The 22742-nt window shown below is 40.9% G+C and overlaps 5 protein-coding genes across 5 annotated transcripts in view; 2 read left to right on the top strand and 3 right to left on the bottom strand.

Moving 5' to 3' along the window:
• Positions 1 to 1055, bottom strand: part of zzef1 (zinc finger, ZZ-type with EF hand domain 1) — a 34681-nt gene extending 33626 nt beyond the window's left edge. Inside the window, exon 1 of the mRNA XM_044370618.1 lies at positions 503 to 1055. Within this exon, the coding sequence (XP_044226553.1) occupies positions 503 to 916 (414 nt within the window). The 5' untranslated portion in view covers positions 917 to 1055. The remainder of the gene's footprint in view (positions 1 to 502) is intronic.
• Positions 1056 to 1136: 81 nt separating this feature from the next.
• Positions 1137 to 3873, top strand: LOC122995406 (neuferricin). Its single transcript, XM_044370623.1, has 4 exons — positions 1137 to 1492; positions 2624 to 2764; positions 3215 to 3401; positions 3563 to 3873. The coding sequence occupies exons 1-4, from the start codon at positions 1240 to 1242 to the stop codon at positions 3735 to 3737; spliced, it is 756 nt and encodes a 251-aa protein (XP_044226558.1). The 5' UTR covers positions 1137 to 1239; the 3' UTR covers positions 3738 to 3873.
• A 9-nt stretch (positions 3874 to 3882) lies between these two features.
• ankfy1 (ankyrin repeat and FYVE domain containing 1) lies at positions 3883 to 18292 on the bottom strand. The gene is made up of 25 exons (XM_044370619.1): positions 18223 to 18292; positions 16126 to 16333; positions 15728 to 15846; positions 15159 to 15294; positions 14896 to 15019; positions 14052 to 14201; positions 13729 to 13894; positions 13205 to 13409; positions 13019 to 13087; positions 12420 to 12622; positions 12216 to 12313; positions 11378 to 11579; positions 11121 to 11219; positions 10823 to 10976; positions 10167 to 10335; positions 8505 to 8623; positions 8019 to 8175; positions 7664 to 7864; positions 7377 to 7553; positions 7122 to 7269; positions 6541 to 6631; positions 6216 to 6340; positions 5958 to 6104; positions 5714 to 5804; positions 3883 to 5599 (listed from the first exon to the last, which is right to left on the bottom strand). The coding sequence occupies exons 1-25, from the start codon at positions 18230 to 18232 to the stop codon at positions 5467 to 5469; spliced, it is 3501 nt and encodes a 1166-aa protein (XP_044226554.1). The 5' UTR covers positions 18233 to 18292; the 3' UTR covers positions 3883 to 5466.
• spns3 (spinster homolog 3 (Drosophila)) overlaps positions 17390 to 22742 on the top strand; it is a 21847-nt gene continuing 16494 nt past the window's right edge. Inside the window, exon 1 of the mRNA XM_044370621.1 lies at positions 17390 to 17585. The gene's annotated coding sequence lies outside the window, so the exon portion shown is untranslated. The remainder of the gene's footprint in view (positions 17586 to 22742) is intronic.
• ube2g1a (ubiquitin-conjugating enzyme E2G 1a (UBC7 homolog, yeast)) overlaps positions 19837 to 22742 on the bottom strand; it is a 6481-nt gene continuing 3575 nt past the window's right edge. The window contains exons 4-6 of the mRNA XM_044370624.1: positions 22374 to 22552; positions 22154 to 22273; positions 19837 to 21157 (exon numbers count right to left, since the gene is read on the bottom strand). Of these exons, the coding sequence (XP_044226559.1) occupies positions 22187 to 22273; positions 22374 to 22552 (266 nt within the window). The 3' untranslated portion in view covers positions 19837 to 21157; positions 22154 to 22186. The remainder of the gene's footprint in view (positions 21158 to 22153; positions 22274 to 22373; positions 22553 to 22742) is intronic.

Genomic DNA, 22742 nt, shown 5'->3' with positions numbered 1-22742 from the left:
AGAAAGGGGCAGGTTATAGGTCAAACTCTGAATGCTCTTGTGGGTGGGTTTTTTAATGAACTAATGCTGTGTGTGGTATCTAAAGCATAGCAGTGGCATTCCATGTCTAGCCACACAAAGCTAAATGCAGACTAAAGTGCACATTCATTGGTTAACCCATTCATCTGTGACCTTTGGTTAAACAACAAATGTCAGCCAACAGACAACAAAGGAGCATGTTTTGCCACAAGAGGCCAAAAGTAAAACCCCACAGACAATAAACCTGACAAACAAAGGTGACAATGACAGCTCATTTTTTGATTCACTGTTTACCACTAAGACTAGTAAACAGATTACATGATATCATGTCTGCCCCTCTCATGATCTCACAAATCACTCATCATAAAACGACAAGCCAGCAGCTATAATCTATCCTCCTACCTGTGACAGACATGACAAGGATAGACATGGCATTTTAAATCACTTGTGGGTTTGATTTTTCTCTGGCTTTCACATTTTATACCTCTTCACACTCATCTCTCGGGGCATCTCTACTCTCCAACATCTCACAAAACTGTTCCACATTGACAGACTCTTCTCCTCGGTTTAACCGGTCCTCCAGCCACCGGACCAGGACACCCTCATTCCCGGCCAGGACAGACTCCTGAATGGCGACCCCTGAGTCGCTAATACGAGCAGCTGCTTCTCTCAGTTTCACTTGCTCTAAGAGGACACCGGGGCTGGGTGGTCCACCGGTGTGCACTGGCAGGCTATTCGATCCTCTTCCGCTTCTCCCAGAACCGGAGCCTCCACCGCCTCCGACACCGACGCCTGTGGCCGCAGAGGCCGGACTGTCTTCCGCGAAGCCGGGGCTCTCCGTTTCTACGTCCTCCTCGTCGCCGCTGCCTCCGCCGCAGCCACTCTCTGCGTTCCCCATGTTTGTTTCACCGACCTAGGGCTTCTCCAAAGAATCTCTGCGGCCTACAGGGTGTCAGTTTTGAAACGGTTGCACCGGTCTGTACACAGACCTGTCTAACCTACAGCTAGAGCTCTGCTGTTCACTCTACTACCGCATTGACGTACTGTACGTCAACTTGGCTGAAACGTCCGTTTGCGTTAGTAGTCTGCGCACGCGCATTGGCAATGGTAACAGCGACGCAACAACGGAAGCACCTGCCGTTGTCACATTTTTTTTAATTTACGTGATGTGATGTAAAACGATGACATATTTAAAAAAAAAAAAAAAAGAAAAAAGCTTGAATGAACAGCATGCTGAGCTATGTGTTGGTCGTGTTTTTATCTGTGTTATTGGCGGTGTTGTTCATGCCTCGAGAATGGTCCGTAGATGTTGGGAATGAATCAAACCAGAGGCTCTTGAGCAGGCATGAACTGTCGCTGTACGACGGGGAGAGTGGCAGTAGGGGCATTTACCTGGCCATCCTGGGGCAAGTTTTTGATGTACACAAGGGATACAAGCACTACGGACCTGGAGGTGCTTATCATGTTATGGCAGGTGATTCCCCGTTTCTATTATTATTATGCCTCTAAAGTCCCCTTCTAGTCAAAAGTGTTTTTTTTTTCTTGTTTTTTCAGTTGGATGTCTTGAGCTTCACTGTGCAGAATGATGTGTTTGCAAAGTTTGACAGTAGAAGGCTGTTTTCACATTCATCTGCTGAAAGTGGACAGTTTCGCTGTACTCACTGAAAATCTGAGTTGAAGGCCTGGATTTATGAGCATGTTTTGTGACATCATGACTAGTTTAGAGCCAGTCGTGGGTTCAGTATGAAACTTACACAAGTGTGATGTAGAAACTTGCACAAACACTGAAAATGGACTTCACAGTGAAGTAGGAAACATCTTTTGTCCTGCATTTAAACTTAACTGAAAATTAAGAACATTTGTATATTCATAGATTCAGAATTTTTCAATGAGGGAGAAAGAGATGATATTTTAAGGATTTGCAAGGAATTAGTTGAACCTTTTTTTGTGGAAAAACCACATTACACAAATTATTAGTCAAAATAGAGTATATTTTATGTCTTCAAGCATGTCTGGAGGGGATCTTTAATAAACTGACAACATACTAATATCCAGTATAAAGAGGTGTGCCCTCTGTGAACCATGTGATTACACTTTAGAATAGATTTTGAACCATTTGCTCATATGACATGGAAGGTATTGAAAAATATAATATTTCAATTAAAATAACAGACAAAGTAGTAATATACCATTAACCATGCATGCACAAAAACTGTAACTTTCCTGTTAACAGAATGAAAAAAAAAAAAAAAAATTCTCAGGCAAATCAGTTTATTGGTATTGAAAAAATAGCACGTGATATTTCAGTCAGACAATAATTTACAGATGGTTCCTACCTTAAGCTTATCATGTGTAGGGTAGGTGAGGTTTTGTTGCTGCATTCAGACTGAGAAACCAGTTGTCCGGGGGTCTTTTGAACTAAATGTCTGTTGAATATCCAACTTCAATCTGATTTCACCACTACTTCTCCTACAGTCCCCATGTTGTGTATTTTTAACACTAGAGAAACCTAAATCAGGAACAGACATTCAAAATAAATTAATAATGGCACATTAACAACTGTGTTTAATAAGTGTACACATGTTGTACGTGTCTTTATTTTCAGGGAGAGATGCTTCACTGGCCTTCATCACTGGAGATTTCACAGAAAGTGGCCTGACAGATGATGTGTCCAGTCTGTCCCCACTGCAAATAGTGGCCCTGTATGACTGGCTGGCCTTCTATCAGAAGGACTACTTAACTGTCGGTATGTGCTTTTTGTCCCTCAACTCTTTAAACATCATAAATCATTTATAAATGGTTGACATGTTTTGTAGATTACTTCAATTACACTTTCTTTTCTGGCTGAATCCCTCATCAGGTGATGAGATGATTTGATTTGATTTCTCTGCAGTGCTAAATTAAGGGCCACCAGAAATAGCAGTGAATGGTTCTAATCAAAGGAATCCTCCCTTAAAGTCAGATGGATTTTTTTTTAACCAGCATTACCAATCTTTGAACACACTAGAATGTGCTGTCACAAGCTTGATATACAAATGGAAACATACCAGAGAGCTACAGTCTGTGCAACAGCCTGAGACGGAAGTGTCATGTTTGACCAATAACTGCTGACTTAAATGTTTCACATCATATCTCCACAGCAGTGGACACCCATAATCTTCAGTAAAATGCAAGCCTCCTCTGTGTTGAATTTCAGGTCTGGTAGAAGGCCGGTTCTATACAGAGACTGGACAGCCCACAGAAGCCCTGTTGCAGGTAGAAGCATCACTAGCAGAGGGCCAGCGAATCAAAGCCCAGTCAAAGGCTGAGAAGGTACGCTTCCCAGCCTGTAACTCAGAGTGGAGCGCTGCTAAGGGAGGAAGGGTCTGGTGCTCCACCAAGAGGTATGGAAATAGTTCTGGGCTTATCAAATATTAAGAAGCCTACAGGGCATATGATTGCAATTGTGATGTACTGCTGACCTGTAATAGAACATATCTTACACTAGTGGGTGTAATTGGTCTACATCATGATTTACAGGACTGATGTGTTTTCTTCCTTCCAGTGGTGGAGTAGAAAGAGGATGGACGGGTGTCCCGCGGAAACTCTTCTCTCCAGGCTCCAGCAGTGCTCGTTGTGTCTGTGTGGAAGACCCATCTGCAGCAGAGGAAGACCCAAACCTGCAGAAATATGACGGCTGTCCTCCACATGCTGACTCGTGTACTGTTGGAGAGTACTAGTCTCTGATCCAGCCCGGAAAATGGACACATTCATGGCTTGCTTTTTAGCAGCACTAAACTCAGGACAAACACAAAGCTTTTGCCAGTAAATCACAGCAATGAACATTCATACAATAAAGAGGTAGATTGAAGAAAACTCAATGCATTGTTTTTTGATGACCTTTATGTAAAGTTGTCCTCCCTTTCTCTAAAAGGATACACCAGGAAGAGACAGGCTAGATATCTGAGCATACAGATACAATACAATGTGCATAAAAGATTAAACAATGTGCATAAAAGATTAACAGAGGCAAGATTTAGGTTTGTCACAATGACAAGCACAAACTGCATTAAAGTACAAAACAGTTGTAGTGGTCAAAAATATCACACATTTATCTGTACAATTTAACAATACTTAAAGAGGCCCCATTACCTGGCCATCCCTCTCCTCCACATTCTCCCAAAATGATCGGAAATGTCATGTGATCTTGATAAAGTGCACCTGTTAGGCTTAGAAATCAAGAAGCGTTAAATGTGATGGGTCAAGAGAACAACTTGACTTGAGGCAACATCGTGGGGTCTATGATCACAACTTCCTGCGAGGAGCTCATGGCAGGTCATAAAATGGAATGTACTCATTTGGTGACTGATTTTAAAATATGATTCATGATTATGACAATGACACGTAAAGGCTACAAATTAAATGACATGCATAGGCATAATAGGCATTTCTGTAACTGAGGAGGATGATGTGGGATTTTTTATCTTTTATTCCTCTTGTAATAGAATATGCTTTCTCAGGTCATATTGTCCAAACTTGCCATGTTAAAAAGCGAGCATTTCAGTTTCATACAGCTGCTGCCTACAAATGATACATACAGTATGTACCAATTGTAGAGAAAAACTCCTTTTCATAAAGAATTTCTTTGTATGGTTGTGCCATTTTCACCTCTAACAGTGAAGTAATACAGTGTCAATGTTATAATTCTGAATCTAACTAAATGGATTAGCTCTCATTAGGAAATGATGTTCATTTAAAAAGTACATTGAGTTCTTTTCCCTTTAAATCCTCCTGGTCTGTCCCACTTTATCCAGTCAGTACAGAATATGGATGACAGAAGAGTGAAAGATGAAATATTACAGAGAACATGCTGACAGCTCTGTCCTTGCAGATCTTGTGATCCAGGGGTGATTTACAGTTACTCTGCCCTTGGTTGGCAGCAGCCTCTTCTATGAATACAGGTATTCATTTTGTAGTATTGAATTTTTGTCTTTGGGCAGGTCACATAGCTTGAAGGCTGCTGATGGTGAAATATCCCAACAAAGAACAGGAAAACCCCTCCAAAAGGTGATTTGATAATTCCAATGTGTATAATTGATTTGAAATGACTGTATACAGCAGCTACCTGCTTCTGATATTAAGAGCTAATCATTACAAACACTGAGCTTGGGAAATTGATTTACAACTCAGTCCGGCCGTCACCAAGCTGGAGAGCTGCTTCTATCCACTTCAAGATACTTTGATCAAAACAGAAACAAAAAGACAATGTTTCACTTTCTATTTGGAACGTCCCTCTAGAACATTAATAGTTTTTCACTGGAATAGTATAAATGGTCCATAACTGTCGGGAAATCTCTCGTTCGTATGTCCTGCTACTGATGCCCCTTCTCCTGGTGTGCCTGAATAACTGTGCCAAGTTGGGCCTGGCATGGCCAGCATCAGAGGATGGAGGATATCCAGGCCACTGCATTACGACACCCCACCCAGAGTTAGTACATCAAAGCAGATGTCACACACCCTCACCGGCTTGTTCAAGTCAAACTTGATGATGGGTATCTCCTTTATAGAGCACTTGTGGCACAACAGGCGCCCACAGTGGCGGCTGAAGTGAAGAGTCGAGGAGGAGACAAGATTAATCACACAGTTTAACAAAAAATGCAAACTAAGTGAAATTAATAAATATATATATATATATAAAAAAAGCCACACTACTCACCAGTGATGTTTCCGTGTTGTAACACCAAACTTGGCAACACATTCGTAGCAGTTGGACCCATCACACCAAGGGGGCTCTTTGGACAGCATATCTAAACAAATGTAAAAAAAAAATCCCTAATTACCTAGTTATTGACCCATACATCACTATGGCAGCCAAATACATTGTAGCATATCATTTAATGTGGGGCTGTCGGTTTAATATATGGTGAACACTTAACAGACAATGAAGAGTGAAAACTTACCTAGAAGGCGGAAGAGCAACTGTTTAGTTGCAACTTGGTAGTTGAAAATGTTAATGCCCTGATTATTATTGATGCCTAGTCTAGCCCCAGCCCTCACAATGGCACGGCACAGGTTTGCGTTTCCTTTCATGTAGGCCAGGAGCAGAACTGCAATAAAACACAAACAGGTCACCGTCATTCCAACACAAGTGTACTGTCAGAATTTGTATGTCATATGTACGCTGTTATCTGCAGTAATAAAGAGGCAAGCTACATTACCTGTGTTCCCTTCATTATCTGGTTTGTCCAGAGGATATTCAGGCATACACTCCAGGAACAACTCAAAAATGGCAGCTGCGTTCTCTTTCCCATAATGGCCTAATACGTGCATTGGTGACTGACCCCTAAAAAGACATAATTATATGAAAAAGAGACTGGCAAGTTGACACTAGTCTACAGACGGTTATTTAAAAAGCTTCCACATTGTTAATATTCTATTTTTCTGCATTCGATAATGTTGACGTTGTTGCTGCGCTGACCTAATTTCCCAGAGGTATCATTAAAGTCTTTTTGATCTCAAGGACTGTGAAGAAACAGTGTTTACCTGAGATTGAAGGCCTCAGCATCAATGTTGGACTCTGTGAGAAGGGTTCTGACATTGTTAAGGCGGCCCTGCATCACAGCCAGGTGCAGAGCTGGGGAGAAAACAAGAATAGAGAGAAGAATAAAATGTTTTTCACAGGGATGATGGAACGTGGTGGTGGTGGGATAATAATAAACAATCAACTATAAAGAAATTAAAAGCAATGACTCCTCTGAACAAAGCAACATCTACAGACAAGCCGGTTGTGACAACTCGATTGTAATCTCAATTCATCTTGTGTAAAACGAAAACTGAAAAAAAAAAACCCAAAAAACGCATTATCTTGAGGAACATTCTAGTCAAATTACAACAATAACCGTGTTATTAATGCAGCTGGACACCTTTGGTGTAAATGAAACATCAACAGTTGGGCACAGCACTTATGTTTGCACAGTCAGCTATAACACTGCAACACTAACACAACACTAGGTCCCTTATTGAGTCACTGCTCCAAAATGTGATAGACAGCAGTTTCACTTCTCCTGGTCACTGATGACACATTTTAAAAATGTAACCAACATTAAATAAATGATTAATGATACCATTATTGCCGTTCTCATCCTCAGCAGCAAAGTCTACTCCATTCTCTAGCAAAACAGAACAAATAGTGGCCAGGTCCTGCTGGGCAGCCAAATGTAGGGCTGTCTGTCTGTGTTTGGTGAGCTCATTGACTTTGGCTCCGGCAAGCAGCTGGAGACAGAAAAATACAAAATAACAACATTATCAACTGCACTGCTCTTTCAATAACAAACTGGCCGGAATAGTAAATTCAGAGAATGAGGAAAATGTTAGGTTACCAGGTTGCGGACAATGATCTCAGACCCAGCCTGGACAGCCAGGTGGAGAGGGGTGAGTTTGGCTGCATCCTGAACCCTGGAGTTAACATTAGCTTGGACACTGATGAGGAACAAGACACTTTCAATATCCGAGTTTTGCACAGCCACGTGGAGAAAATTGCGCCCTTTGTTGTCAACCTAGATGGAAAAAGAAGTTTGATGTCAGGAGAGATTCATGCTGTGGCAGTCCATCCTGCCACAATGACACTGGAGATGAAGACAAACTGGTACATTCCTGTCAGTGTTACCTGCTCAGCAGCACCTGGCTCCCTCTTTAGGATAGCCTCCGCTGCCTTATTGTTCTTGTGCGTCATGGCACAGGCGAAGGGTGTCATTCCTTGACGGTCACGGATGTTAAGACGAATGTCCGGATGGGAAATGAGGAGCTGTATAATGACATTGTGCTGATTGCTAATGGCAGCATGGATGGGAGCTCTGCCCTCTGCATCCTGACAGAAAGTGACAGACACAGTGAAAAAGGGTTAAAATGCAACACATTACAACTCATTCAGCAATCTCTCATTAGATGTAAGCTTAAGTGACAGGAAAAAATGCGCAAGGAGGATCAGACAAAAGTTGAGCCATTGCTCTGATGGGACTGACTTGTGTATTAACATTGGCTCCAAACTCCAGAAGGCACTGCACCACATCCTCCAATCCCCAGCTGCTTGCCAGGTGGAGGGGTGTTTGTCCATCTCGGGCTTCTTCGTCTCCCTCCCCGTTGGGGCCTGGCTGCCTGGGGCTGTTCACATCACAACCACTATACAGACATGAGGCACAGAGAGTAAGTTAAGACAGCTATTGAAAGATCTTCACTAATATATGTCTACAATCATTGTTGACAGACAGCATACCAAGCATGTTATGAAACAGTTCAAAATCTGGTAACCGATCGCACTGTTGAAATTTACAACAAACACATGAACATTTGTTTAGCAACTGTTCTGTTGAATTTTTTATCTGACATCATTGACATATGTGTTGTTTTATGAGTATGCCCATATGCAAAAGGTTGACAGTTTAGGAAAATGTGTGTATCCAAGGCTGGGATTAAGTATTAAAACCTAATGGTATAGAGAACTGACACACCTGCGGATGAGGAAGCAGGCAGAGACCTCATTATTTTCATCAACAGCTCTGTGCAGGAGCGTCTGCTGGCAGCCAGACGGGCCGGTGCTCCAACAAGTTGCATCACAGCCATGGCGGACCTAGGGGGGACAAACAGGAGTCACAGTCAAGATGCAAGAAAATATTATTGTTTCCCCTGGAAGAAATCTTTAAAGAGTAACCACACACCAATTTTTAAAAAAAAACAAAAAAAACAAAAACACTATACACATAATCACATAGGTCTATGTTGGCATATGATGTTAATACAGGTGATTTATTGTGACATTTTGTGTGTATTTTTCTGCTCAAAATGAGCTTATTTCTGTCTGCCTGGATTTCAAAATTCAGTTCCAAAAAACAACAAGCAAGTGTCACCCACTTTCTAAAGATAGAAACCTCAAAATAATGCTGTAATGTATAACAGTATAAATATCAGACCAGCGGCTAACTGTAGCCTCAGTTCATGCCTCTTACACAGTGCTGCTAGCAGCGTTAGCAAGTCTGATCTTGTTAGAGACAAGTAACACGTCGTGCTACTCAGAGAACCATGGTTATGCAAATCACCAAAAGATGTATTCCTTTTCTGTGGAAGTAAACTGGGCCTTCCGACAATGAACTGTGCTATATTCAGAGAATTTTGAAGATACTCAGGGATGACAACAGTAACATTAACATGATAAACAGCAGGGCTACGGCTACGTACTGACATTCCCCCGCAGAGACACCGGAGAGCCTGTCAGCCTCTCTGAGCCACTAGCTCAGCTACAACACAGGTATGGTACCGCACAGAAACTTTCAAACATTCAAAGGGCCATGAATGTGTTTCTAGTGACTGTCAAAGCTCCAACGGACTCTCTGTGTTTCCAGCGCAGACACGGAGAGTCTGACAGCAGCCACTCATGGATGGTTAGCTCCGACTACCAGCTCTACATTGCTATTCATGCTACATTGAGCAGCGATCATCAGTCTGTCACATTGTTGGTAAGTAACTCTGGCCGGTGTATCCTTTTCTCTTACATCACACGCTATGTAGCTATGAGGCTACGCCCCCTACAGTTGTCCTGTGTAGTACTCTGCTGCATTTTTTAAATATGGTGGGATGGAGAAAGCTAGCAGAATTTGGGTGTGTAGTTACTCTTTAATACATATACACAGTTTATAACAAGGCTATAGAGCAGAGTAAGTGCTACTGGTGTGAATACAGGTCTTTTGGGTTTTATGCAGCCGTCTGGTATATACAATAACTTTGTTTTCGCTCCCTTTCTCTATCTCATCAGAGGAGGCTGCCATGAAGCTGAGCAAAATATTAGATGTTCTACGGACATATAAAACACCACTAATGTTTAAATTAATTCAAGGGTAAGTATTTCATTTTTCCTGTTTGGATAAAGTATTCCTGTCATTAAAATTCCTTACAAATATAATTTTAACACTGCAATTTCCCGTTCGACTTAATAAAGTACTCAATATAAAAGCACTTTGATTTGCAGATGATTCCATTCCAAGATAACCACATGCATCTACCTCTGAGCTGACATCTCATTAAGGTTTTATTTCATCTTTAGTACAGTTTCATGCAAGTTTACAACTGGCAATAAAGCAATTAGAAACTAGGATGTACTATGAACTCATTTGTCTTACCAGCGTGGATGCAATATCTTCCAGGCCATTCTCCAGAGCCAGCCACAAAGGAGGGTCTCCTTTGTCATCCACCACAGACATATCAGCTCCTCGTGTGCAAATGGCATCCACCACCAGTGGCAGCTGGTTACTGATGGCCAACTGTAGTGCTGTTTGTCCCTCCTGGGTCCTGGTAGCGGAGGAAAAAAATGCAGACATAAGATACAGAATCAGTACTAAATCAATATATATTTTCCATGTATCAGTCATTGTGGATTCTGACAGGTTGTATAAAATCATGCCCTAGATTACATCACAGGAAAGGGCCCTAATTGTAACATTATCAGACACAATGAATGTCCTCAAAAGTAACTACACATTACTCATGCGCCAATCCAGTGCAGCAGTTTTGTGTTTCCATTACAGTGTAACTGAATCTGGTTCACATAACAGAAGATAGGGGCACAAGGCACCAAGCTTGAGCAGCAATAACTTTGTGTCTGTGTCAATTTGTGTCTGGCTAGGGACTTTTGTTGCATGTCATTCCCCATCTCTCTCCCCTCTCATTTCTCTCTACCGTCTGTTGACTAATAAAGGCATAGAGTGACAAAAACAAACAAAAAACACTCCATAGCTGCACTAAATGCTTTACAACTGCAGTATAACCAAGGCGTTACCTGACATTGATGTCTGCCTGATGCTCAAGAAGGAAGAGGGCACTCTTGCTGTCCTGTCTTTGGATAGCCATGTGAAGCAGAGTTTGTCCATTGGACATAGTGTCATTGATAGAAGCCCCTGAGCCCAGCAGCTGAGCTGCTATGGTGTGCATACCTGACAGGAACAGATTGAACATGTAAACATCACTTACAAAGATCAACATGCAAACTAGCAACGAGGATATGCCCTCCAATAACATTTTGATAATGCAAAATCAACTGTATTACATCTTCTCCATGGAGATGTATTGCTGTGTACCTGTCCAGAGGGCCAAGCCCAGCACTGTCTGGTCCACGGAGTCTTTGAGGCTGAAGTCTGGAATGATCTGGAAGTTGTTGGTGGCATGAAGTGCATTGGCTGCAATAGGGTCAACAAGAAAGATGTCAGTGGATCCATTTCAGGACGTTCGAGGACAGAGAAAACGTGTAGTGAGGTCAAGCAGACAGCGCTTAACATACCTGACATTTGTTTGCTATTTAGTCACAAGCATTCAAATGTATAAAACATGTGCTGACCTTTTTGCTCAAGGATGACAGAGACCACGTCTGGGTGGTTGTGAGCAATAGCCATGTGAAGGGGGGTCTGCAAAGCCACATCAAGGGTGTCGTCAGACAGAGCCTTCTGGGTCTGCAGGTTGGGGTTGGCCCCCTGCTGGAGCAGCTCTGCTGTCAGGCTCGCCAGGCCACAGCGACATGCTGTATGAAGCGGGCTCTCACCCTGGAGGAGGGTAAAGGGATGAATAATATTTTTTATTTGTAACAAATAAAAATTTCATCTTAAGATTTAAGTTAAGCTACTTTCTTTTAAGGCAGATATCAAAATTGAGACAGACTAATGACAATTTAAGACTGCATTCCACTGCATGTAACTGATGTCTATAATCAGCTATCCTCATTGACATGAGAAATATATTGTTATTTTTCTTCTCCTTTTACCCATGAATAAAATGAGAGGATGAGAACAAAGCTGCATTTGTCATTTTCTCCAGCTGGCCCAATTTTGATAAAACTCAGAAAGGTTGATGCATTTTATCACTGTGCTCTGACCTTAAAAATCCTGACTTTAATTGCAGTGTCCTCAGGCCAATCAGTGTTATTTTTCAAGCTGTTAAAGGACATACCACCTGGTCTGTTTTTATTTGGAAGGAAGAAGCCTCACATTACTGACTGGTCCACTGGATACCCATACATACTATTATTGTTTTAGGTGGATGTTATTTTTTCAGTATGAAATTGACATCTCTCCCATCACTAAGCCACCCTTCTGCCCATCAACGACAGGTGACTAGTACAAATATTACCTGTGAGATATTCATCAAACCTATGTCATGTGTTATGTAACGTTCATACATACCCATTTGTTGACATGGTTGACCTTTGCCCCATGAGTGGCTAGGAACAGAGCAGCTGCCTCATTGCCTGCCCGTGCTGCTCTCTGCATGAGGCAGTTTTCTATAGGGGATAAAAATGAATGGTGATGAAGATTAAAAATTATATTAAAAAAAGGCAAACACACTGTTCCATTCAGAAAGTGCAAGGTGAGGTTAATACACAGCACCTGTGGTGGTGTCAGGTGCGTCAGGGTTGCTTCCTCTCTGGATAAGCTGGGCTGCAAAGCTATTCTCATCAAACGAAGTGCCGTTCACCACCGGTGCATCATCCTCAAATGGGTTTACTGAGGTGTCTGAAGACACAGTGATATACTGCAGGGCCAGCCACAGAGCTGTGCTCCCCTCATGGTCCTTCAGTTCAAGGTCAAGCCTAACAAGATGGACAGATTACACGCAGGATTATCTTTAGAGTTTTACCAGGGTCACATTATGTGTTCTGAAATATTGGTGCCTTCAAACAATGTTGTGTTCATGAAAAATTTTGAAATCAAAATTTTCTGATGATGGCTTTAACTTCACAAACTCTGTTTACTGGTGATCTTAAAAATGACAGAGCCTATGACAGTAGGTTACATTTGTCAGTATTGCAAAGAAAAACAAAAAAATTAAAGGAAATAAGAAGGAATCACACATTGTGCATTTTAGACAATTTACTACCTATGGTGATCTCATGACTTCAACTAATTGAACACCAGGCACGCTGTGTGTGACTTTCCATTTCAAAAATAAACTCACTAATTCCATTTGAAGGCTGAAAAAAACTCACTGTTTGCACTGTAGTAGCTGGTTGAACACTGGCTCATTCCCTGAAGCCACAGCTTCATGCAGTGGAGTTCTAAAACAAAGACAAAGCATATCATAGATCATATCAAGCCCCTTCATATGCTTACACTGTGGTTGGCCACCTTTGCAATCATATAAAGTTCATAAACCAAAGAGCTATATGACCTACCTGCCCTTGCTGTTTTGCATGTTGGGGTTGGCTCCGGTCTTGAGCAGAGCCTCTGCGATTCGTGCCATACCGCTCATCACTTCCACTGAGTGTTTCTTGGGGCTAAAAGAACAGACCAGGTGAAGTGGGGTTTCCACCGCCCCCACTGTCGCCGCGTTCACCTGAGCTGAGTGGCGAATCAGGAAGATGGAGGCAAATTCATCACCTGGAAGAAGAGGAAGAAAAGTCAACAGTAATTAAGAGAGAAATTTCATCCAATGGTTTTGCTGTTTTCATGTATTAACTTGAAAAATGTATTATGAACACAGCAGCCAAGTCTGTACAAGACAAAACCTTGAAAATGGGTAAAGTTATATTTCACATAAAATGGTTGTTGAATGATTTGTTGAAGTTGGTATCTTGGCTGATATATTTCTAAGTGAACACTCTCGACAACTAAGCCACAAGTATATTTTTGGAAACCCACAGGAGACAAGAAACACACATGGATGAGTAAAAGTATTACTAAAGTAGTGACCGCCCACCTCTTTGGATGGCCTTATGCAGAAGGCTCCAGCCGCTCTGGTCCACCATATCCACATCAGCTTTGTTGTTAACCAGAGTGGTGGCAATACTTTCCAATTTTCGAGACAGTGCCAGGTCTAGTGCCAGATCACCGTTGTTGTCCAGTTCATTCAGCTTTGCAGGCAACTAAAACCAAGAGGTAACAACATCAAAAACAACACGTAAAACCTGTTTATAGCGTAATGAGAAACGTTTATTCTACCCTACTGGTTACATTGTAACAAATGAAAAAGACACATTAATTAGTAAGCGGTTAATAAAAGGGTATCTGTGGGTAACTGACCTGCGAGTCCATCTCTATGAGATAGAGAAAGACCACATCTTCTCGCTCGACTTTGATGGCTTTGTGGAGAGGATACTCTGTTTTAGACTTGATCATCTTGTACAGAAGTTGGGCACTCATGGTGCTGAAGTCTTCTTTCCTCAGATCATCCTAATAAAAGACGGTCAATGAATCACACCACAGTGTCAGTGTAAAATATCAGAACTGGAACAAAAAAACAATAAATAAGTGTCACCCATTTTCTAAAAATAGAAAACTCAACATAATGCTGTATTTATAACAGACAAGCCGGAGAATTTCTCTCTTTTGTGGAAAGCAGTTATCAGAGCATGAGAACAGTAGAAAAAAAAGGAGACTGAGGTGTGAAAAGCTAGTGACAGTTAACAACTATTTTGTACACCCAAGTCGTAAAAAGATAACCTTGACAACTGCCGAGTTGTGGCCTCTCTGGATTTATTGTATCATAAATGATGAGACGACACACACTTGTGAGACAGCACATTTCTGATGTGACAAATAGGGGGTAAATGTGAGGAGATTAACCCACAGAGAAATACAAGGTAAGGTTAAAAGTGGTTGGTGGATTCTAAGGTGGCATACTTCTGAAACAAAGAGATTTTGATGAAAACAGTTAGGTATATAGATGATCAAATTATCCAGACAGCTGGTAGCAGACAGCAAACTGATATGGTTTGGTGACGCATCATTTTCCATGCCAGCAGCTCTGCGAGTACATCACTGGAAACAAATCTCAGCTGTTCATCCATCCTACACACGTATGCCGACACACCCCCTCTGAGCTGCCTAGTTGGCCATGTTACAATCGCTGTCTGAAGGTACCCACCCAGTGACTGGCTATGATCTCCCCACAGTAGTTCATCAGGGTGGTAGCATTTAGCTCCTCAGCTGTCTGGTAGAAGCGAATGCAATTCCTGACATTCACCGAGGACATTACGCCTTTTTCACACCTGCCCCAGAGGAGAAACAAATGTATTTTCAGGCCGTTATGACACATATGTTGCACTATAAAATGTGATCACTAGCAACAGTGAAAGCATAAGAGTAGCCTGCAAAGTAAAACTCAGTATGTATATGACTTGTGCTGACCTCTCTCTGAGCAGCTGAAGCTGGAAGCGGTTGGCCAGCTTCATCAAGTCGATAAGAAAGGCATCATCCTGACTAAGTTCCAACTCATCAGTGTATGCCCAGCGCAACATCGCCGTAGCAACCTCAGGTTTGCAATCTGGAAATGCATCATGTCAGACAGTCAGGAATTTACAAACCTGATGGATTTCTGAGGATAAATTGATATTTTCAATCTCAAACAATGAACTTAAAAGATGACAAACAAAATGACCATTTACTCCTCAATCTAGAAAAACTAGAATACCCTCTATAAAAACACTTGTTTATAGCTACATTCATATTTCTCGGGCAGTCATTCACTCACACAAACCTTACTGATTAGCTTACTGGAAAATCTGCATGAAGGCCAAAACTCTGTCCAGTGTTGGACTTTGACAGTCTGCATAATTCACTCCAAAATAAATATTCAGTCGTCATCTATTAACCCTTAAGTATGATGACTGGCAGAGGGGTGAGTAAATAATGAGTGGATTTTCATTATGATTCAAGCTACTACATCAACACAGTGATGTCACACCAGGGTTGCTCACCAGATAGGTCCAGTTCAGAGGTGGAGGCCAGGTTGGCCAGACTCCAGACATCACTACGAGCAGCCAACACAAACTTATGGGCACGGAGCTTCTCGCCTGCGACATTCACATTCAGATCACTGCAAAACAAACATGTTCATCACTGAGAAACCAAGTGTATGTTATAAATATTATAGGTCTTCAATAATGATGAAACTAGACATAAAGAACATCTGTAACTGAACTTTTCAAACATTCTCTGTTGCCACACTCAACAAATGTGGCAACATAGAGTGGCTCTATCACCAACACACACCAGAGCAGACACAAAACTACAAAATAACATTTGCGGGACTGGTGGACCTGCAAAATCTCAAACAAAATGTGTACCCATCCATTCCAGCAACCATCATCCTCACCTGTACTGTTCCTGCTGATAGAGTTCGGCCACGATGTCCAGCAGACGGCTAATAAAGGTGTCTGCAGCTGCAGGGCTGTTGGAGCCCTGGCCAGAGGCCTGAGCAGCAAGCACGGCACAGCGCCTCTCTGTGTCGGCCAGCTTCTGCTGCATCTTCACATACTCCTGCCTGAGCAGGGCCAGGTGCTTCTGCAGCTTGGCCACCTCCTCTGTCCCACATCAAGGTAAAGGAGACAGACAGAGGGCAAAACAAGATACACAATTACCAAAAGTAGGTTAGAAATGGACTCTCTGAAGCGGATTTCCTCTAAAAGTAAAAGGGATGCTCCAAAGTTCAATGGTGCCAATATGAAGTAGCTAGTGTTTAGGATTTATAATACACAATTTTTTCCCCCCAAAAATGTATCTTTACAAAAACATCACAGCCATTTTAAGATGATTCTTATGTCAGTGATGACACAGCAGTACAGTGTGAACTTGTGAAATGGATTTGCTAAATGTGACTTGAGTCATTATGTTTTCATAACTGGCTTATTTCTTGTTAGAAGCACTTTCCTTATCACTGACGTTGCACAGAAAATGTTGATTTTCAGCATTCCCCGAGTAAGGCATACAAGAAGCAAATTTCCGAATTTTAAATATGGACTATGGCAGAATCTAAGGGGGGTAGTTTTGTCTGGACAAACGTCTCTTATTCCTCTAAGTGCAATACACTTTTTTTTTCTCCTCCAAATTTTCGTGTTACAACACAGATTCATGTCTCAGCCATGAGTCCATGGAGTTTCACTGAGGCCCACTTCCTTCCTTTAAAACCAGTAAAGTTTTAGTGAAGAAAGAATGCTGAGACGGCACGTTACTTTGTCCTCCCTCGTAAACCGTTACTGGCACAGCTACTGGTCATGAGGAACAGAAGGGGGGTGTTTCTACAAACCACCTGATCAGCTCAACGCAGGAAGGGCGAAATGCTGGAGCAGCAGCTTAGGACCAACTGACCAGCCACTGGACAAATTCTTATACTATCCACCTTCATTTAGCAGAATTTAGCAGGCATCCCGAATGCATCTGCTGAGCAAATATTTAACTCAAGCTTTGAATAGTTCCTCTTAAGACAGCCTTATATACAACAAACAATGCACGTATTAATGTGGTCTATTTTGTCAGGACTTGTGAACATGATACACTCTTCCAGACTTTTGTAGAGCAACAAGCCAATGTTTAAAAATAAAAAACAATGAAAATACGATGAAACTTATGACAAGATAATTCTGGAACCACAAGGATATTTTTACAGAAAAACAAATGTCTTTTCTTCTTCATGTACTGTTAATTCATTTAAGTGAAGGTTCAAACAATCATTTAACATGTCCAAATTACTGTTTTCCTAGTCAGTAGCAACAGAGCAGCTCCATACGCAACACTAACGAGCACAGATTGGAGTGTTTGTTCTCTGGATTCAAGTTGGTAAGTAGATTTCCCTTAAGGAGGAACACACAGCAGACATTCCCTTCTGTCTGGGTGGTGCCCTTGGCCGTGGCACTTCTACCAGGTGGTGCAGATGATACCTGACAGGGAGTGACACCTTCCCTGTCCCGTTGTTTACCTTATAATTAACGGAGCAGACATCTAATTGTGTTTACAAAGCATGTCTTCATGAGCAACACAGCGACAGTTAGCGTTCACTCTAATTGAAACTCTACTGTTGACAATGTGATGCGATCCGTTACGTTTAGCTAAACATTGCCGCTAGCCGAGATAATTTGAACATTATGTAAGTTAATATAGGATTCATTTTTTATTACGTAGTAAACTAGCAACCTGCCTAAATAAAAAATGATTCTCCGCAGTCCAAGCCACCAACATCTCTTGGCCGGTTCGGCTAAGTCGAAGCTGTAAAATTCAGCTAGCAACATCAACGAGAGCTAACGACAGAGGTTGGTCACTGAGACAGGACGACTGTCGCAGTGCTTCGTATTTTCAACCACAGACAACGTACGGTTCATTAAACTGCCAGGACACTAGTTGATTCAGCCCGATAGATCAACAAGCATACGAAGAGAAAAGGTAGTGTACCAAATAGTAAAAAAAATCTATCTCATACCTTCCGCCATGTTGCTCAGCGTTAGCTCCGTGGCCTGACGGTCTCTATCGCGATATGACGAGAAGGTGGAGAGGAGGCAGTGGTGCTGCGTTCATGTGCTTCTCAAAAACACGTTCATTGACCATTATCCATGTCACATGATGACCATTATCATTCCTGCAGTGAATTAACGATATAATTTAAGTATAATTTGAGGCATGTCTTTTAATTAACAAAAGGTTAATACCAGCTCTAAAGTGGATCTTTTTCCATACTAAAAACTAAAATGTGTTAACTACATGGATTTTCTCTGCCACAAATGCAGAGGTCGATGACAATTTTACAGCTTCTTGTGATTTGATTGTGAGCATGAGAATGCGGAGGATTATCTCCAATGACGAGTTTAAAAAAGGCAGTATGTAAATCCAGATTGGTGAGCGCCTGTCAAAGGTATGTTGCCCTCAGGTGCTCCTGCTAAAGTCCTATCACTCACATGAGAAGTCATACTGATAACAGTGGACTCCACAGTACATAGTGGATTCGACTGAAGTCCATATATACATTTGCTCATCTAACTTTTGTTATTAAAAAAGCATGTTTGGAGGGTTTAGTATCAAAGAGGTGAAATGGCAAATGATGGCTAGGAAGCTGTTGTATAATCAGTGATAACTACAGACATGTCAACCACAAGCTAAATCAACATATTAAGAGCTGTGTTGGTTTTACATTTTGTCACAAACACTTGATTTTGCTCACCAAATGGTGCCACTAGCCTTAAATGAGGCAAAGATTGCCTCATTTAAGGCTAGTGGCACATCCTATTAAAATCCCCTGGAGTATGTAGGAGTTTGTGGTCTATAACAATTAAGCTCTCAAATCAATGCAGATACATTTATCAAAGTACTGTATGGTGGAAATAGGACTGCTGTTGTTTGTTGTGCAATGATCAGACAGACATAGCTGATGCTCACTTTGCATTACTTTCAGAGCACTAAGTATATTGTATTTGGCCAAAGATAGTGAATGAAATAAGACAGAAAAATCATGTGGGACTCACAGTTTGTGTGATAATCACATTTCTAAAACTAGTTGACTGCAATGTATTTGTGGAGAGGCAAGACTGAACAAGAGAAACTGTTTACACACTTACAGGTGCCAGTGAACCATGCCTAAAAGCATATTTTGTATACAGGTAAGTTATTGTTAGCTCTGATGATTCAAATATTTGGCTGTGAGCCTTGTAATCAACCACACTTGATTCATTTAGTGACTGTAACCCAAAAGGAAGAAAAATCTGTGGATAAAAACAACTACTGACTAGCAGAGTTCAGAAAAGATGAGCAGAAAAAGAGGCACAATCCCCTCGATCCATAATAAATGATTAATGTAAAGAATAGCATACCAAAATATATGATTTATGACATCTGTCTAAATATCTGCAATATTTAGAGGATATGTTTGACTTTTGAAGTACTGTGAAAGAAAACCAGATCTAAAAAATGCCATTCTAAAAATGGATATTGTTAGTGCAATGAAAATGCTCTGTGTACATAAGAGGTTTCTGTTGTCTTTGTCATGAGCAAGATGTAATTCATGTTGTATCCAAAACACACCTGAATGAAATACACAAGTAAATATTGAAAAAAAGTCATATTTTAGAAGAACTCACTACAGGTGACAGGTTTCATAACATGAAAAATATACATCAGTATTTTGTCTTTGTACATTAGGCAAAACTGCAATAGTTCAGTGAGCAGAATAATCATGAGATTGTGGATCAGGGGAAAGAGCAACAAAACAAAATGGGCACACATACTGTACACACAAACACTCAAACATTCGCAAACAAAAATTCCAGAAACATTCAGCAAAAAACAAACCAAAACAAAAAAAGTAAGATAAAGCATGCATAACAATTCCTACTGAGGACAACACAGACAAAGAAAAAAAAAAAAAAAAAAACGGCTGCTAAAATAACAGAATACTGGAGGAGAGGACCTCAAATTGTATCAGGATATCAAAAATTAACGTGTACACTTCATACTAGGGAAGTTATTGCTACACCAAATTGTTTCCAATGCCGTAATTATACAGATCCCCTGTGTACTGGCTATTAAATAAATTCATACACGGGTGACACACAATTTCTGCATCTTTTTTCAACATTTTCAACACTTGTTCAATGCAGGGTGAAGTGGCCAAGCATTTTATTAGGAGGCACTTTTGAAAAAAGATAAACAAAATTTAGCATGCACAAAAATCAATGGGTATGTTGCCTTTCTTAAGTCAACTGAGCGGGATGGTAAGACTTATAATTGATAAAAGAAAAACTAAATCATTCAGGTACACATATGATGTGGAGTTCTGAAAGTGTTAAAAGAATCCACGAGAAACAGCTGTGTATTTTAATACGGTGGTATTCCATGAAAAAAAAAAACCTTCAGTCACATCATTCATCTCGCTTGAATCAATCAAGCTCTTCACAAGTGACATTCCTCCAACAGCATCACAATTCTCTCTCTATTTAAGACCTCCTGTTCAAACAATCTAAAGAGAACAAATGCATGCTGGAGTTGAGAAAGGGAAAATGGACAAAAATAAATCTATCTGAACCAGCGCTATTCATTTGGTCTAAGTGACTTGATGGATGGAAAGGGAGCTTATATATTATCCGGTTTAGTCTGTGCTATATACATGTCTTTACAATATCTTCCTGAATGTTGAAGCAGTTCATAGACTTGAAAAATGTTTTATCATCTTCTGTTTTTTTTTTTCTTTTTGTTATTTTTGAGTTGGCACTTGCTTGGCGGTTTTCTGTCAGCCTTGGTAGTCACTGTTATGTTCTATTGCAGCCTACAGTAGCCAGTCTGTTCCTGCCAGAATAAAAGGAGGACAAGCCTGGCAACAGGGTGGAAGAGTGCAGGAAACAGTGCCATGTTGATTTTCAATTGGAGACCTGTGAGAAAGCACACAACAAATAATTTACAAAAAATTAGTAAGAAAGCAACAAGGCCAATCAACAGAGTCATATTGTCTACAAGTAGAGGCACAAACAATTAACAATAGACTTCAGATTGAGCACACATCCAGTTGGTGTACCAGGCTGCAGAGCTGTTGCTATGATTTTCATGCACAAAGTTACTTTAAAAGTAGTCTGTTTGACATTCCTTGTTGAGTTACACTGTTGGGTCAGAGAACACAGTGTAGGGGGATTACCTCAACTGTTGCCACCACCAAATCTACAGTAAAAGGTGTGAACACCATTTGCTTTTTACAATTATGCTTATTATGTAAAATTTAAAAAATTGTTAAAGAGGCGCTGACTGAACTTGATGGTATTCTTGATGGATTTTAGTTTTAGTGCTAGTGAATGGAAGAAGAGCCAGATTCAAGTTTAACGTGGAACAATGTTGAAATGAACAAATTTCAATAATACATTAACATAGACCGTTTACTTCTGAACTGGATGACATTTTTACTTAAATTTACCTGATGAAACATTTTTTCACAATTTAAGTTAGTTGTGAAAGAGTAGCTTGGATTTAAAGGCGCAGTGTGTAGGAATTAGTGGCATCCAGCAGTGACATTGCAGATTGCAACAAACTGAATACCCCTCCCAGCTTGTGGGAGAGAACCTACGATGGCTGCAAAACTTGCAAAAAATGCAAAAGGCCCTCTCTAGAGCCAGTGTTTGGTTTGTCCATTCTGGGCTACTGTAGAAACATGGCAGCACAACATGGCAGGCTCCGTGGAAGACCTGCTCCCCATGTAGATATAAAGGGTTAATTCTAAGGCAACAAAAACAAGATTCTTATTTACAGGTTGTTATACACTAATTAAAACATACTTATGAATATTAAATCCCATTTTTGCCAACTTGGTTCTGCTAGTTGCCACTAAATTCTACACACTGCACCTTTAACCTTTAAGGGTTAGAGTTGAGAATACTTGCCCTGAAAACATGAAGCTAGATCCTTGCTAAATATCACTCAAACGCAGTCTCTTGGCTTTTTCGTACACAACGTGCGACTTTCCTTTTGAATGCGCCATGTCTGTCCTCCCTCCACTCTTTCTGCAGAGGGGGGAAAAAGGTAAAGACAATTCATTTAGAAAAACACATCCATTTTACTCAAACACTATATCTAATAATCTTTAAGAGCAAGTAAACTCACTGCAGCGTCCACATTGGCTGGCGAGTCACCATTTGGGTCTGCCAGCATAGAGATAACACTTATCATGATGGTTTCCACTGTGTGGATAGGCAGCCAGCGCTCTTCTGGTTTCTCATAGCCGTACTTGTCCTCCCCAGGCTCGTGCAAAATAGAAATACATACGTCTCCATTCTTGTCCACTAGAAAAGAAAATATGTAGGAAAATATAACTTATGAAGCAGAAAATGATTTCTCCATCCACATAATGGATGGTAATGTTTGCTTTTAATACTGATTTACATATAACATTTAGTCAATAAGCTGCCAAAGTAATTAATGATTATTGGGTATAAACAGTGACACACTATGAAAGCATCTGCCCCCCACTTT

This window comes from Thunnus albacares, chromosome 13, assembly GCF_914725855.1.
Source record: "Thunnus albacares chromosome 13, fThuAlb1.1, whole genome shotgun sequence".
NCBI classification, from domain to species: domain Eukaryota; kingdom Metazoa; phylum Chordata; class Actinopteri; order Scombriformes; family Scombridae; genus Thunnus; species Thunnus albacares.
The sequence above is the reverse complement of the archived record's forward strand: the minus strand, read 5'-3'. Positions and strand labels throughout refer to the sequence as shown.

What these genes read in the sequence shown, in the direction of transcription:
- LOC122995406 (XM_044370623.1), top strand. Translation starts at nt 1,240, where the DNA reads ATGAACAGCATGCTGAGCTATGTGTTGGTCGTGTTTTTATCTGTGTTA. An exon ending in TGCTTATCATGTTATGGCAG is followed by an intron (nt 1,493 to 2,623) that starts GTGATTCCCCGT and finishes CTTTATTTTCAG; the next exon opens with GGAGAGATGCTTCACTGGCC. An exon ending in GTCTGGTGCTCCACCAAGAG is followed by an intron (nt 3,402 to 3,562) that starts GTATGGAAATAG and finishes TCTTCCTTCCAG; the next exon opens with TGGTGGAGTAGAAAGAGGAT.
- ankfy1 (XM_044370619.1), bottom strand. An exon ending in TGTCATCCTTGAGCAAAAAG is followed by an intron (nt 11,220 to 11,377) that starts GTCAGCACATGT and finishes ACCCTATTGCAG; the next exon opens with CCAATGCACTTCATGCCACC. An exon ending in GTTGCTCTTCCGCCTTCTAG is followed by an intron (nt 5,805 to 5,957) that starts GTAAGTTTTCAC and finishes ACATTTGTTTAG; the next exon opens with ATATGCTGTCCAAAGAGCCC.